This window comes from Paramormyrops kingsleyae, chromosome 4, assembly GCF_048594095.1.
Source record: "Paramormyrops kingsleyae isolate MSU_618 chromosome 4, PKINGS_0.4, whole genome shotgun sequence".
Taxonomy (NCBI): domain Eukaryota; kingdom Metazoa; phylum Chordata; class Actinopteri; order Osteoglossiformes; family Mormyridae; genus Paramormyrops; species Paramormyrops kingsleyae.
The window spans coordinates 16059858-16077870 of record NC_132800.1 but is presented as its reverse complement, the minus strand read 5'-3'; the positions used below and the strand labels follow the sequence as shown (position 1 = coordinate 16077870).

The 18013-nt window shown below is 42.1% G+C and overlaps 2 protein-coding genes across 2 annotated transcripts in view; both read right to left on the bottom strand.

The window, feature by feature from the left end:
- The window catches only part of LOC140588914 (tripartite motif-containing protein 16-like), a 58868-nt gene extending 48090 nt beyond the window's left edge, over window positions 1-10778 (bottom strand). The window contains exons 1-3 of the mRNA XM_072711571.1: window positions 10188-10778; window positions 1737-1832; window positions 929-1162 (exon numbers count right to left, since the gene is read on the bottom strand). Of these exons, the coding sequence (XP_072567672.1) occupies window positions 929-1162; window positions 1737-1832; window positions 10188-10778 (921 nt within the window). The remainder of the gene's footprint in view (window positions 1-928; window positions 1163-1736; window positions 1833-10187) is intronic.
- Window positions 1-18013, bottom strand: part of LOC111847224 (tripartite motif-containing protein 16-like) — a 370043-nt gene that overhangs the window by 100091 nt on the left and 251939 nt on the right. The window lies entirely within an intron of this gene.

Genomic DNA, 18013 nt, shown 5'->3' with positions numbered 1-18013 from the left:
GGTCCTGGGCACTAATATTGGTAGGATGGTGTCTTTGGTAACTAGAAGGAGACAGAGAGAAACAGGGATGTGAGTAAAAGGAATTTACTTGTGGGAGATGGACTTCACTCACTGTGGAGACACCAGCAGTAGATTATTATCATTATGAGGGACAATAACAGGCATTTTAACAAACTGCAAATCATGGCAGTTACACATAATACAGATATTTGTTTCTATAATGTAGAAGAAACATGATTCCTGTGATCTGGGTTTTGCAGCCAGTAGAATATGAAGCTCTTTCGCCAGTTATCACAAATATTTAAACTTATGAAAACAAACTGACTTGGTCACACAAATGTGAGGCTGACTGTACTGCAAACTCTCTCTGCATGGTCTACATCAGGGGTGGCCAGTCTTACCCGCAAAGTGCCAGTGTGTATGCAGGTCTTTGGGATAACCTTTAGGTCAGCTGTTCGACCCCAGGTATGAGGACTCTTCAGCCAATCAGTCCTCTAATTAGTAATCCAGCAAAAGCCCGCAGACAGCAGCCCTTTCTGGGTAAGATTGGCCACCCCTGGTCTATATTAACATGAACAGACTAGAAAATGTATTAACCTGGGTGATGGATCTCTGCCATTTTCTTTCTGCAAACATTCTCCAGTTGATCTTTCAGTTCAGAAACCACCTTCCTCAAATTCCCAAAATCAGATCTTGGATTGACAGAGATTCTGGGTCCAAATCCAGCTTCAGGGGTGACAGGAAGACCCTGGAACCTCTACAGACACACAGTTTGATTAAACAGCTTCATCAAAACAAATGTGTATAGTAATGTAATTAACAGGACCATTAACATATGACAAATGACAGACTAGCTGAAATACAAATGAGAACATGCATCCATTTCAATATTCTGGTTTTCTTTTTGTCGAAGTAGCTGTTCTGCTACCTGGAGGAAATGGATGTGATCCTCTGTGTGTGAAAGCTGCTCCAGCTCAGAGTGTCTCCTCTTCAGTTCATCAATATCCTGCTTCAGTATCTCCATGTGTCTTTCAGCCTGACTCACTGCAGCCTTCTCCTGATCTCTGATCAGCTTTGTCACCTCAGAGCGTCTTCTCTCAATGGAGCGGATCATCTCAGTGAAGATCCTCTCACTGTCCTCCACTGCTGACTGTGCTGAGCTCTGTTGGTGACACAGGGAGCAGAGGACAGTAAATTACAATTGGCCCCATTTGAGACCCCAGAGAGCCTCGTTGTACAATAGTGATGTGAGCTGACAGGAGGTATAAAAACAGCACAGGGCTGGGGTTTGGAGCGTCACCATGCTGGATGCCTCAGGTACTGAAACCCAGCCAGCACTGATTGGAAATGATCACTCATTAAGCTCATACACTGTCAGCTGCAGGGATTTGGCAGAGACTGGTGGCTGTATGGGGCAGGTTGGTTGTCACCATTAGGTCTCAGTTTAATAGGTGACTTTCTTGGTGTTTATTTGCATTATGCTGGGTTGAGAAAAGTTGCATTTTTCTCAAATGGGCCTTTTATGGTACTTTTCTAAATAAATAAGCTACTACTGCTGCAACACTTAAACTCTGTTATCTAGCAACTTTGTCCAATTAAATCTCTGACCCAGAATAACCCAGAGCAGCATTACTTTGACTAATACCCATAAGTCTATAAATCTGCAATCTGTTGAATCTGAAAGAATTAATATGATCACAAGCCAGCTGTTGTCTTCTCCTCAGGTTCATACTCACTGTGATTGAGGCCACAGCCTCTCTCAGCTCCTGCAGCTCCTTCTCTCTCATCTGAATTCTCTGCTGAAATTCCCTCTGTGTTTCACCCATTTGTTTCTACAGATTGTAAACAAGATGGCAAAACAAGTTTGTTTCATTAGCTGGGATCATATTCATTAATCATCCTGTCCAGGGTGGACCCCAGCCTTGGGCCCTATGCTGCCTGGGAAAGGATCCAGGCGCTCTCTGTGACCCTGACCTGGATTACCGGTTAGGAGATAGATGGATGGATGGATGGATGGATATTATTAAATGATTTATTGACTGTAGGTAGGATAAACTGACCATAGACCCTTTGGTCCTGTTTCCACCTGGTATTAACATGCGTCCTGGGTGATCCAATCACAAGTGGACAGCGCTAATTACAGGTGTGAAGGCACCCAGGACACATTGAGGATGAATTGAGATCTGATCACTGAAACCACATTGGGAGGTGGTCTGGGCCGCAAATGGCCACATTCTTACAGCAATGTGAAGGCGAATGTGTCCTGGGCTGCATTGCAGGACCGGCTACTCAACTGACGTCCTATTTGATTTATGTCAGATCGCATGTCAGTTGATAATGGGCCACTGTGTAGTAAACTGCATTGTGAACAACAATAATGCATCTTTTCTCCTGCGACACTAAAAACTCTGAATAAATGGGATTTATTAAAGATGCTTCAGAATTTGCACAGATAATATATTTAATGAGCATGTTGGGGCGCGGCCTGGTGCAGGCAGGGAAACAAGGTGACGATCCACTTAAAAGCTCCAAGACAAAGGGATTTAAGGAAACTGAGCAAAACTGGAAAGACACAAAATAAAGGAAGGTTTTCCGGTGACGTCACCAAGAGGATGACAGCCTAATTCTCGAGCTCCCCGACGGTTTTGTAAAATAACCCCCCAAAAATTATTTTTGAAACATTTTGTGAATATTCTACACAACAATGGAGAAAGGGGTTATTACTAGGAGTAGGATAACGCCGAATGTAACAGAAAGTGACCATGAAGCAAGACAAAATAGGAGCAGCTCCCCGACATTATTCACTCATGGCGAAGATAGCCCCGGAGTTAGCATGCAATGTATTCTCAACGAACTTCGAGGGTTCAGAGCGGACAATAAAATACAGCTTACCGATATTAAACAAGAGTTGAAGAGAATAAATGACAGATTAGAGGAGGCAGAGGAGAAAATTAATGAAACCGAGACAATGCTTCAAGCTACATCAATGCTAATCAAACGACTAACACAGCGTCAAGCTAGCCTGGAAGCTAGACTGATAGATCAGGAGGGTCGCGCTCGTAGAGACAATTTAAGGATTTACGGAATAGCCGAAGATAAAGGAGGTACGGACATGGCGAGCTTTCTAGATAACCTGTTGAAAACTGCACTAGACTTTCCCCAGGACAGAGAGCTTTCGATTGAACGAGCACATCGAGCATTAGCACCGAAACCCAATAATCCACAAGCAAGGCCACGGTCAATCGTAGTCAAGTTCGGTAGTTATCGGACGAAGGAAGAGGTGCTTCAGAGAGCCTGGCAGAAAAAAGAAGTGTTCTGCAACGATGCTCTTTTTACATCGACCATGATTTCCCCCCTGAGGTGCTTAAGAAACGAGTGGAGTATGCCGAAGCCAAGAAAGTGTTAAAAGGAAAACAAATAAAATTCCAGACACCGTATCCGGCAAGGATGCGTGTATTTTATGATTTAAGACGTTGGTTGCTTCCTGAACCTCCCACAATGAAAGAATGGATGGATATACAGTAGTAAATGATATTTATTTTTTGGAAAAGATTACTTTTTTCCTCCGTCTGCAAAAGAATGTGTTTAGAAAAATCTGGTCCAGGTGGGTTAAATATATAAAACCATTACGGCCAGACTTTGTGGAAGTATAAAACAATTGACCTTACTTTTCTGAGTGGAAAATATTGTAATTTGTATGGTATGCCTTTCCCTTGTTGGAAGCCGGGGTTTTTTTTTTTTACCCATAGTTCATATCCTAGACCAAGAATGAACACTTGACATTATTCAGTACAGTGTATGATTACTAAGTTTATGCTTAACCTCCCCTGAATTGTACAAATGATTTTTGTTATTAATAACATTATTTGAATTTTATTTTATTTAATTTTGTTTATTTAGTTCTGTATTATGTTTAAAAAGAAATCGATTGGCAGAGAACGATGTAATTACATTTGTTTGGATATAATATACTGTTGTTTAAGCTGCTACATCAAAATAAAAAATTTCAAACAAAATAAAGGAACAACAAGGGGTCAGAACTCATCAGGGAAAAAGTAGCTAAGAAAACGACACGTAGACTAACAGAGGGAATGGGGCAGCTAGTGATGTTAAGCTTGACACCGAAGCTCTGAGGTATGTGGCAAAAAAATACTATTCATTACATTCTGAAGCACAGCTTGGAGGTTTCCTCCGTTCCACCCTAAACATGTGACCATGGTCATCCGAAGCTTTGTTTTGCACTCAACCATGCGACTGCTTTGGAAACCTCATTACCGGTTTCGAATGTCGGCACACACACACTACAGCATAAGTTTTAATCATAATAATAATTTCATGATAATTTATCAATAATTAAATCATTTAGAAATACAATGAACACAATAATGATTATTATTAAGGTTCAGTTTAATTGTATGAATACATAATATCAGATATGGGTGAGGGTATTACCCAATAATCTGTATAATTTTCCCAGTATAGAGACCAAGAAACAAATGATTGATGAGGCTTTGGTCAATATGATTGTGAAGGATTCACAACTATTCACCATAGTGGATGATGCTGGATTTAGGGAGTCTGTGGGAATCCTGGATCTAACCTACATTCTCCCATCCAGGCAAACATGAAAGGGTCTGGTGGCAGAAATATTTAAGATAGAAAAAGAGAAAGCAAAGGAAGAGGTGAAAAAGGCCAAAGCAGTAAGTCTAACATCTGACATGTGGACATCCATACATATGGAAGCTTATTTAGTCAGACACACAACCTGCCTTGTACAGGCACTGAATTTGATCGTGAAGAAGGCCATTGATCAGACACAAGGACCCGACGATATCAGATCCAAGGCAAGACAGATGGTGACCTACTTCAGAACCAGTACAACTGCTAGAGAAAGGCTTTGTCAAATTCAACAGCAGATGGGCAGACCCACTCTCAGAATGATTCAAGAAGTGGAAACCAGTTGGAATAGCACCTATTCAATGCTGCAGTGATCACATGATCAAGGAGAGCCAGTTGGTGCTGTATTGGTCACTCTGAAGACAGAGCTCACAACCCTGACCTCAGAGGAATATCACGTAATTTATGATTGTCTGGGTGTTTTATGACGTTTCAATGAGGCAACTGTTCCACTTTCTGAAGAGAAATCAGGATCCAAGGTAATTCCTCTCATCCACATGCTTAGACATGCTGTGAATCTGAAACTGTCCCAGACACAGAATGTTAAGGCCCAGCAGTTGTGCAAGAACCTCTTGAAGTTGCTCACTGAGAGGTTGTCAGTCTATGAGACCATGAGCATAATGACACTGGCCACACTGCTGGATCCAAGGTATAAAACCTCAGGTGTCTGTAACCAATCTAATGCTCAGGCTGCTGTGAAACGCCTTACAGCAGAGTGTGCATCCAGCATAAGATTACAGGAGGCCCAGCAGAACCCATCCACACCAACATGCATCCAGGCACCAGAACCAGAGCCTGCAGGAACCTCATCTGGTACTGCAATATACACTGGTACTGTTCCAACCTTTCACATTTTAATGATAATGTTCAATTAAACTGAATTAGGATAAATAATTATTATTGCACAGTGTGATGAATAGTTCTTGAGTTAGTGATAAGCTTCCTTATGGGGTTTGGTATGCGCATGCGCGGCGGGGGAAGTACAAAAAAGAAAGGCTTGCAGTTCAGAAGCATGGTTGTCCTGCGTGCTTTATGACACACAGTACAAAATGCATAGTGTATATAATGATTCATGCTTTATCATTTTAGTTTGAGGTCTGTGGGATCTTCTGAACAGTGATGTGGGGGAGAGCAAACGGGTAAAGGGTTCTACAGCAGATGCTACTGTGGAGGTTCAGCAGTACCTCAGTGACCCAAATATACTGCGTTCTGAAGACCCTTTGCAGTTCTGGGATATGCAGAAGGCTGTGTATCCACACTGATATGAACTTGCAATACAGTTTCTCTGCACTCCAGCGACCTGTTCCATGTGAGCAGGTATTCTCTAAAGCAGTGAATAATTGTGAATAAAAAACATAACCAACTTAGTCCCCACGCTGTTCAACAAATACTGTTCCTCAACAAAAATCTGTAGTCCAATACCCCCTCTTGAGTTACACATGCACCCCTTCCCAGTTAATTCAAAGGCTGCCCAATCCACAAGACATTGCACAGCCCAACTTAACCAGTACATTAATGTTCATAAAGCACTACAGACCACTTGAATGTTTGCCTATTTGTATATATCCTGATGCACTACACAGAGTCAAAATGAACTGCTATTTACTTATTTGACCACCTAGTGTCACTAATGTTCACCATTTAGAAAAGCTTTGAGTACAGAATCATTATTTGACACACTTGCTTCCAAAAGCTTTGTTTTGCCATCACTAGGGGCAACTAAGGGAAGATAACCAGGAAAAGCAACCAGGTAGAAAAACAGGCTGTGACTAAAGACAATGACCTAACATTCCACCACCAACACAAACAATGAATCAGCAACAAACAGGAGAACAAGCACTTAAATACAACAGACAACCGAACTAACGAAGAGGCAGATGTGACACATAAGACAATTAACCAATAACAACGGCGCAGGGAAAACAGGCAACAGGTGCAGTAACTTATACTAATGAACACAAGACTAGGAAAACTCCAACAAACACGGAAGGTAAGAAACACTAATCACACACTAGGAATTCAACACTTAGAAAATACAGAAACATGTGGAACATAATAAAACAAGGCACAAGCTTCACAAGGAGAACACAGAACTAATAAACACTAGGAAGAATAGAAAACCAATAATTAAATGAAAGAGGTGAGATTGGTTCCTGACCAGCCTCAAACCCATGACCAGCTGGTCCCAGCCTCAGTGTTACACACTCAACCCACTGAGACAAATGCAGCCATGAGGGGAAAAGGAACAACACACTAGGGCCAAAGACAATGAGACGACAAAGGGGATGGACAGCGATGGCTGCTGGCCACACGGGGAAGAGACACAAGGACAGCGATGGCTGCTGGCCACACGGTGAAGAGACACAAGGACAGCGATGGCTGCTGGCCACACGGGGAAGAGACACAAGGACAGCGATGGCTGCTGGCCACACGGGGAAGAGACACAAGGACAGCGCTGGCTGCTGGCCACACGGGGAAGAGCGCACTGTGACGAAGCTTCATTATTTATGTCAAAGCTGCTCCACACTTTATTAATATTAGTGAAATGTGCCGGTAAAAATTACATGAAGGTAAAATTAAAGCGTGTAGGTAAGAATGTGTGTTCAGTAGCCTAGAAAATGGATGTGTGAATAGAAACATATAATAACAGTGTAATTGTTTATATAGTTTTATATTGGGCTGTCAGGGGCTTCCTGGTCAGAAACACACGAAACACACAGAGGTTCATTGGCTGTAACGTGAAAAAGTTCTGACCCAGTTTTTCGAGCTGCGCAACAAGCTTAAGCTATTCATGCATCAGACTGATGAACTCTGTGACAGAATGTATGACTTTCAATGGCTTGCGAAGTTGCCATACCTTGCTGATATTTTCAGTTTCCACAACACATTGAATTTGGCACTTCAAGGGGAAACAGTCACAGTCTTTACTGTACAGGACAAAATTAACGCAGCACGCATGAAGACGGAATTGTGGTGCACTCGCCTCGATCGCTTACAATTCGACAATTTCCCTACTTTGGCAGACTTTCTCCTCACAGCTGAGGAGGTCCTGGACAGCGATACCATTGCAGCTTTTAAGGAGCACCTGCGTGGCCTTCACACGCATTTGGGAAGATACTTCCCAGAATTAGACATGGACTTTGAGTGGATCAGAAATCCATTTGGAGACCAAACCCACATTTAGCGTGTCAGTTCTAAGTTTTCTGCAAGAGAGGAAGACAGCCTTGTGGACATTGCATCTGATGGATCACTGAAGATGGCATTTCCAGAAAAATCCTTGACTGACTTCTGGATCGACATCCAGCCTGAGCACCCTGAGCTCGCGGAGTCTGCTTTGAAAATATCAATGCCGTTTTCAAACACCTACAACTGTGAACTTGGATTTTCAACACTGGTTGGTTTGAAAACAAAACAGCGCAACCAGATCAATGTGGCCCCCAGTATGAGATTAAGACTGTCCAGTTTAGAGACAGACATTCTGTCAGTGATGCGTAATATGCAGCAGCATTATTAGAGCTGTTGTGGATAGGCCTACCTAATTCCTCACAACCATAGGTTTTACCTGGATCTTTCAAAAAAAATTTAGTTCCAAACAAATTGACCTCTTTTGAAGTATGTTCCTGTATATATGAGATCATGTGTGTGTGTATGTGGGTTTTCTGGGTGGGGTGGGGGTCGGAGGGTAGCAGTACGTGGCTCTGGGAGGGAGCGCCGTGGCAGGTGGTCTCTGAAAAATTTTTTTTGGACAAAGTGGTCCTTGGTCTGAAAAAGTTGGAGAATCAGTGATCTAGGAGGTACATGTAAGTACTGAAAGACCTTTTTTAATACGTACATTTGTACTGTGTTGAGGTAGGTATGGTAAGGTAAGGTAGGTAAGATAAGGAGCACACGCTGATTACAGTGCCTTACCACACCCACCACACGACCAACCACCTCAGGGAGGAGATCCTGAGTGCAGCCGTGCAGTGGGTGACGCCTCAGCACCACACCAGTCTGAATGGACCAGTGTGAGTTTTTTCAAGAGGCTGGAGTGTCAATCCTGAAAAAAAACTGTGTTGATATAGTTTCACAAGAAATATAATTATTTAAGTAATCACATTTACATGACATGAAATTATATTTTATAATAATGACTGTCTAATAAAAATCGGAGCATTATTATGAAATACAATTTAAAAATTATACAAAGAAGACAAGCATTATTATGAAATATATCTTTTATGGAATTATTTAAAAATAAAAGGACACATTATTGAAATATTTATTTATTATTTTATTTATCTTTTAATATAATTTATTCCTTTATTTATTTTTTGATATACTTATTTATTTTATTTGAGTATCATGGCGTTCCATACAAACATCTTAGATATTTTTGTTACCCTAAAATGTGCTAATAGCTTCTGATTCCTTCTTGTCCTTCTTTTAATGTTCGGCAGATTCTGCATACGGAAGTTATTTACGTGCTTATTTTAATTACTGCAGAAAGTGAGATCCAATTACAAACGGTCAGTCGAGATGCGTGTGGAGATGCTTGTTAATACCAGGTGTGAACAGAGCCTTTGACTCACCACTGTTGTATTGAGCTCATAGTTTTGTGTTTGTGGGTTTCCTGTCAGCTTAAACAGGGCTGGTCATTCTCATCGGACCTCTCTAATTAACAAGGTGTTTCAATAATAACAATAATTGATACCTTCACTGATCCCTGTGGGGAAATTCTCTTAACACCCCCCCTTGCTCTCTGTAGGTGAGAGTAAGCTGGCTGCAAAGGGCAGCCACCCATAGCAGCACCCAGGGAGCTGGGGGTTAAGGGCCTTGCTCAGGGACCCCCAGATGTACCAAGGCCAGGCTTGAACTGGCAATCTTCTGATCATAGGCAGAGAGGCTTAGCCCACTCAGCCACAGGCTGCCCCAGAACTATCACACTCTGGCTGTTTCATGTTTACTGCACCATTCTCAGTAAACTCTACACACTGGAGTGTGTGAAATTTAAATCCCAGGACGGTGGCTGTTTCTGAGATGATGGAGCCGCTACTCTTATGCTGAGCTCCATTTACCTCGGAGGTCGGATCTCAGAGCTGGGAATGACGTCACAGACGAGTTAAACGTGTTCCAGTGCAGCCATTTAGAAAAACCACGGACCAGTTTCAAAAAGAAAAATTTCTTGTTTACCCAGATAGCTTGTTATAACTTGTTAGATTTAATGTGCCATATTTAAAACACCTTAGCTCACACATCTTAGCCATTCAGATGCTCAGTAAGTGAACCTCTTCACCCTGTTTGCTTGCTGTATATATTCAGCTGTAGCCACATGATTCGATGTTTGTAGGAGTTTCAGTAGGAATTCAAGCAGAACTTTTTAAACTTGCATTTTCAATTAATTTTTCTTTCATTTTACCAAACCAGACGTGTTCTGAGTGTTTTGTAGCAATTACACTAACATCTCTTAAGACAAAATCCATTTATTTAAAATGAACTTTATATTTATATTAGAAAACTTCTGGCCTGACCTGTATCTCCTCCCTTTGTGCAGCAGCTGAGACTGTATCATGGCCTCTGTGTTTATCCATCGTACAGAGATAACAGATACACTGCTGGTCGGTACGGCAGTAGACCTCCAGGGGTTTGTCATGGTGGGAACAGACCTTGTCCTGCAGATGTCCAGTGGCATCAGTCAGCTTATGCTTCTTAAAAGCTGGAGACTCATAGTGAGGCTGGAGGTGAGTTTCACAGTAAGAGGCCAGACACACCAGGCAGGACTTGACAGCTTTGTGTTTTCTCCCAGTACAGACGTCACACTCCACATCTCCAGGTCCAGCATAATGGGCAGCAGGAGTAGCTGCTTGTAGTCCAGTCTTCTTCAGTGTCTCCACCACTTCAACCAACATGGTGTTTCTGCCCAGAACAGGTCTGGATGTGAAGGTCTGTCTGCACTGGGGGCAGCTGTAAACTCCAGCATGATCCTCCTGATCCCAGCAGCTCTTAATGCAGCTCATACAGTAACTGTGTCCACAGTTGATAGTCACTGGATCCTTCAGTAGATCCAGACATATTGGACAGCTGAACTGGTTCTGATCCACTGCGACACTGGCTTCTGCCATTTTACCACGAACACTGATATGATTCGATCAGTTTTGTTTTCTCTCACTTCCTGCTTCTCAGGCTGCAGCAGGTGTGGTTTTGGACTGAGGCCAGACTGAGAAGAGCAGACTGAGCAAGGACTGGAGTTGGAGTTTATAACTAAAATAGTACATTATGCAAACTATACACACTACAGACATTTATTTAGCTTTTATGAGAATATCTGTTACTGACATTGTTTTTCCGTAAACAAGCTATAATCCGACTCTTTGATTTTGTGCAGTAGATAGAAATTAGGTAGAAAGGTATGAGAGCAGTTCTAATGAGAATGAATTTCTGTGTCTGTTTAGAAACATGTTTGGGATCATGTGGTTTCAGGTAAAACATGCAGTTATATGCAATTATAGACAGACTGTCAGGTATAGACAGAACAAGCTTTGACAAATACTGTCAATCCACAGATTTGTTTTTTATATTATTCTATATATAATATTCATGTAAATAAAGGGTGTAGCACATAAATGTCATATATCTTCATTTTCTTTCTGTGTGTTTGTGCTGGGAGTGTATTTGTGTTAGGAAGGAGAGTCAGGTGACCAGGTTCAGATTGATAATTTTTCCCACCCAAAATTTTTCCATAATCTAATAATGAAAATTTATTCTAGATATTCATTAAACACTATTAAGTTAAAGTCTCACATTTAAGCCAAAAGTTTCAGCTTCAGCCATCCTCAGGAACAGAAAGATAAAATATCAAAATAGTATCCAACAAATTCCAATAACCACGTATCCAGTACAGGGTTATGGGACACACACATCACAGGAAGCACAGAGCACAAGGCAGAGACACCCTGGATGGGAAGCCAGTCCATCACAGGGCAAACACTCACTCACACGCTGAGGACAATCAAGAGGCACTAATTCACCAAATTGCATGATCTTGGACAGCAGGAGGAAACCTGAGGAAACCCACAGGAACACGGGGAGAACATGCAAGCTGTACATGCAGAACCAGGAGTGGGAACCAGACCCACAAGCCTGGAGGCGTGAAGTGAGAGCAGCTGGTCTGAAGTCCTGAAGGGAGCTGGAACCCTTTCTTTGGAACAGTGTGGATCCGTCCTCCATTACTGCTTATCCTGTACAGGGGGGTGGGAGCCTGGAGCCTGTCCCAGGGGGCACAGGGCAGGGGACACAATGGATAGGATACTAATTTATAGCAGAGCACACACTCACACACACAATCACACACTAAGGACAGGGGACACAATGGATAGGATACTAGTTTATAGCAGAGCACACACTCACACACACAATCACACACTAAGGACAGGGGACACAATGGATAGGATACTAGTTTATAGCAGAGCACACACTCACACACACAGTCACACACTAAGGACAGGGGACACAATGGATAGGATACTAGTTTATAGCAGAGCACACACTCACACACACAATCACACACTAAGGACAGGGGACACGATGGATAGGATACTAGTTTATAGCAGAGCACACACTCACACACACAATCACACACTAAGGACAGGGGACACGATGGATAGGATACTAGTTTATAGCAGAGCACACACTCACACACACAGTCACACACTAAGGACAGGGGACACGATGGATAGGATACTAGTTTATAGCAGAGCACAAACTCACACACACAATCACACACTAAGGACAGCTTAGAGACCCCAATCGGCTGATCGCAGTTTCATGGTCTCCAAAGTAGGAGGAGAAAGTTCACATTGGAAGAACATGCAAACTTCACACATACAGCAGGAGGGACAGGAAACAAGCCCAGAGCCAGAGGTTACACCCTGAGACCCCACACCTCCCCCCTCCACAATCACACATACTGTTAGGATCTATTTAAAAGTTTCATTTTAATACTACAAAATTATGACTGACTATGAACTTCATATTCTAGAACTGTGTTGGAATGTAAGCTGACTTTAAGCATGTTGCCTTACAGGATTTAGCGGTTTCCCCACCCTGTACCTAAGCAGGTGTGATCTTTGTTCCTTCAAAGCAGACACACTCATTGCGTGACATTGCGGCCTTAGAAAAGGTGCAGCGTAGGGCCACAAGAATGATTCCTGGTCTTAGAGGAATGTCATACGAGGAAAGGTTAGTTGAGCTAAATCTGTTCAGCCTCAAGCAAAGGAGACTGAGGGGGGACATGATCCAGGTCTATAAGATTCTAACAGGTTTGGATGCTGTTCAACCGAATAGTTACTTCAGCATTAGTTCAAATACAAGAACTCGTGGCCATAGGTGGAAATTAGCGGGAGAACATTTCAAACTGGATTTAAGGAAGCACTTCTTTACACAGCATGTAGTCAGAGTATGGAATAGTCTTCCTGATAACGTAGTGCAAGCTGAATCCTTGGGTTCCTTTAATCACACTATATAGCCAAATTAAATGCATGCTTTAAATTTCCGCATCTTTACTTATTTTACTATTATTATTATGAGGAAATAATAACAAGGAAGTTGTTAGCGATCACAATACAAATTACATTGAATTCCAAATGAATTACACGAACTAGTTCGTTTACATTAATAAATGAGGCATACAGAAACAGCAGAAAAAAAATCAAAATTATTTTAATTAAATTAGATTAAATAAACTAAACCAAATATGCCTTTTTCATGGTTTTACCATAACGAACAGAACGTCTGCGCATCTTTTGCGCGGATAACTTGACCGCAAATCCTACACACCACTTCAGACGTATCTCGTGGCTGTCCTGTTTCATTCGGTCTAAAGCCAAAGTATTGCCAGAAAGGTGAATTTGCACCTTTTTTACCAACCAAGTTTGTCGACGCCATTATAACGACACAGATCACTGTGCCTATTCATGCCAGAGTCCCGCGGAAAAAGTGATTGACAGGTGGTAATTTGTGTGTAACTTATCTTTATTTATTTATGGTTTGGTTATGGGTAAAACAAAGACCATGCGGGTCAGGTAGTGGAAACGGTAGGCTACAATTAATTAATTCGTTATGAGTTAATTATTTAACAACAACCATCCCTCCCCTCCCCAAAAACGTTGCATTCTGACACGGATGACCCTTGCTATCCATGCTTTTTTTCGATGCCATTGTTGTCATGAATAATTCCGTGGAGCGTTGAGTGGTCACGTGACAAATTATGAGGCGCGTACAATTTAATTCTTTTTTATTGATAGGCGCGCATTTTTTTGCACAGCTCTTCACCATTTTAGGCGCGTGATGGCGTGCACGCGCAATTGCGCATCTTAAAGGACAAGCCCTGCAAAACTGTGTAATAAGACTAACACAGGACAGGTGAGACTAATTAACAGACCAGGGAAACAGGGCACAGGTGAAACTAATAACTCAAAGGAACTAAAAACAGGGAAACTAAGAACTAACCAAGGAAACATAAACCAACACTAGGGAATTAAACAGGTAAAGACACAAGCAGGGGCACAAGGAACAAAACCAAAACCAACTACAAAATCAGACACAAGAACTAAAGAAACTCAAATGAAACACTAGGGAGCAAAATACAAAAACAGAGGAGGCGGGATTCAAACACAAGACAGAAGGGTACACAGACAACCACATGCTCAACACATAGAGCCACATGACCAGACAAGTAACAGGGGAGAACAAAGACTAACATGAAGGACGGGATGACCAGCGACACCTGCTGGCCAAACGGGGAAGGACCACAGCAGGGGCTGACCCTGACAGGCTGCGTTCTGTGCATTTACCTCAACCGGCTTCATTTTAATGGTACTGTGGCAGGTGTTATTATAAGCACTCGCTAGATCTTGTACAATGTCCACATACCTTGTTGTATTATAAGCCGTAAAATAGCACCACATTCGTGTCTTTAATGTGTGGTTAAACCTTTCCACTACAGATGCCTTGACATCGTTACCAGTGGCGAAATGTATTATCCCATGTTTCTCCGTAAGCTCCTGAAACGACGTGTTAAAAAACTTTCTTTACCTCTGCACCAGTCTTGCTTTTAAGGCAGCGCACCCATGCGTATTTTGATAGAATATCTATGCACGTCAACATGTATTTAAAATCATCATTCTGGTCCGCGTAAGCCGACATATCCACCAAGTCAGCTTGCCCTTGAGAATCGATATTAGTCACAAAGACTCTATTGCTTTTAAAGTTAAATCTGATCGGCTTATGTAATATGTATGCATCTTCACCAGAGAGCCATGTCGCAACTTGCTTCTTATTTATATTATACACCCCTTCTTCATCTATCAGTGATCTGTATAATTTATTGGGACCTCCAAAAGACCCAGAGTTTGATGGCGTATAATAGACATGTTTCAGTGCTTGTTATCCATCGTGAACCTCTAGTAATAATGACAGTGTTTTCTTGACTCAACTCATTTTATTTAGAAAGCATGTAAAAATTGCCAGCCACACATTTTGACAGACATAGTTCAGCGTTTACACACCAACCAGATGCGGTTTGCGCGTGCGCAAATTACAGAATTCATGAATTGCGTCATCTACAGCACACTCATAATCTTTCCCTTCAACTTTGCGTTTCAGCTCGCACAATTTCTCCCGTACATTTATTTCAACTTTAAGCTCATATATGACACCATCGACAGCACCCTGTACATTCACGGGCGAGGGTTATAGATTAAAGGTCTTCCCCCAACAAAGACAGCGCCGCAAAACGAGCGCAAAGCTCATCAAGGTACGGCTCCGTTTTCAGGATGGGGTCCTGGGATGCATCCATTAGGTCGGAGGCCTTGTGCGGTGGTTGTTATGACCCCGGCCACACAGCCCAGGTAGGACTCGGTGGGGGTGTTGGTGGCAGGCAAGGAGCACCATACGGGCTCCATGATGCGGCCTGCCGTGGGGCGAGTTGAACTTTGACCGCTGAGCGCTGTGACGCATTGTCGTGCGATCAATAGAAACAAGGCACCGAAATCGAAATAGAGGGAAAACTTATAGCTCTGGGAACTCAGACACGGACAGTATATCACATAAGCGTAGAATCTTTTTGAATGCAAAATATAAATCGTCGCTACTGACTGCGAGCCGAAATGACAGGAGAGTTTCGAAAACCACGCCTACTCTTTGCGCAGAAGCCCCGCACAAGCGCAGCGTGTTGAGTGGACACTGCTGTTTTTTTGAATGAGGCGCGCACAGCGCATGCCATGTTTTTTCTGTAACCAGCTTTAGCCTATTAAGGTAGGGTTGGAACAAAAACATTCTGGCAGGGGGGGCGCCAGGAATGGAACTGAGAACTACTGGGTTAGGCCAAGGCTCCATCTCTGGATCGAACACCCTCCTTGCAGTATCTTGTTTTATGAAATCTGCAAAACTTTGTCAGTTACCAGTCATAGTGGCCTCTTGAAGCAAAATTTATTTTACGCAATGTCTCTCGCGCCCCTTAATTAATAAGCCCCAGCTTGTTGGGGGTATGCTTGTAACAGCCGTTTTACCAATCATTATTCTTTGGTTTGATGCTTGGTTTCGGTAAACATCGGCGACGGTTTATGACATTACAGCAAATGGACAATAGCTTAGGAACAAAGGGACCTCGACCCATATTTGGGGTTTCCGAAAACAGGTGCGTATAATGGCCATGATACCCCGCTGAAAAGAGTCGGTGGTGCCATTTTGAAATGGGGTGCATGGGCTCATCCAGAACTCTGACCACAGGGGGCGATAGTGGGCACAGAGATGTGGTTTGACTAAGAGCGCAATCTTAATAAAAGCTAGAAGAGGTGAAGCATACAAAAAAAAAAGATAAAGGGTGCAACCACAAAAAATGCGACTGTATAAATTAAACTGACAATCTGTCAAAACCACATGCCAAGGGCTCTGACTGCTCAGGGGTTTATCAATCTACCGCTTTTTTAGTTTTGATACAACATTTTGTATCAATTAGAGCTGCATTGTGTGCAATTTTAATATCGACATCAATGTTATGCAGATGCAACTGTTACATTGCAAGGACTGTGATAGTCAGCTGTGATGAGACAATCAATAAATTATGCTAAAACATTTTTACTGTCATAAAAAACAAGCAAGCTTTGCAATTTTAAGGATTGTTCCATTTCAAGATTATGTAGCATATCTTAATAAATCGGTCTGAAGGTTGCTTCCGCTGCTTTTGCATAAGCTCTGCATATGCTCTCTGAGCCAATCATAATAATTTTTGTCCTTGTGGTCAGACTCACTCACAGACAGTGGCACATGTGAGAAATGTAACAAAATTAGTGAGGAACAAGCGAACAAGGACTGGTCACTGAAAGACATTCGTCTTCCGCTGCAGGGAAATATTTTGGATTCAAACGAAAATCTCACACAAAAGCAAATGATTTGCCAGCACTGCTTTGTGGCTGTTGGCACAACGAGTGACTTATCTGACAGACTATCGGTATATAATAAGGTCTATTTCACTAAAGTTTATTTCTGGTCAATTTTCAGCTCCTTTTGTTTTATAAATATTACAGTATCACAAAAATGTATTGGAAATGTGTTTTTTTCCATTATCATGCAGCCTCAGCTGGAGGATGATGAAGATGATGACAAAGTGATAGAAGCAGAGATACCATCCCATACCATACCATCCTATACCATAACATACAATTCCATATTCTACCATCCCATCCCATACTACACTATACCATACCATACCATATTATACTATCCCATCCCATACAATTCCATATTATACCACCCTCCAAACAAAACAAAAAAAATATGAAATGGGGTGTCTGCATGAGTGTGCCTGTGCAAGCTTCGGATTTCCTAGGTCGTCATTTTGCCCGCATTGTTCAAACGGAGCGCACGCACATGGCTGAGCTGCGGGGCTATTCCTCCTAAAGGTTTGCTGGTTAAATGTTTTCTTCAACCTAACACTGGTAAATACCGCTAAAAGTTTTTCTTCTTTAACCATGTTGGTTAAATGTAATGAGTTTAAGTGCTTTCTTCTTTTAAAACGACGTGCTGTATGTTAATTGGTTCCGCTTGTGCTTGTTTAAACTCAGCATTTGCTCTTCTGACAGTGCTTCATTCGGGCATGTTTGTACTTGTTTAAATTCCGCCTGCTTTTCTTTCTTTTAAAAAATAACACAAAAGTTTTTCTTCTTTAAACATTTCGGTGTTTTCTTATTTTAAAATACACTGGGGTGTGGGTGTCTACACTGTGTATGCGCTAGCTTACATTCAGCCTACTATACGCCTTTATCATTCCTTAAAACGTAATTAATAAATGTAACCATTG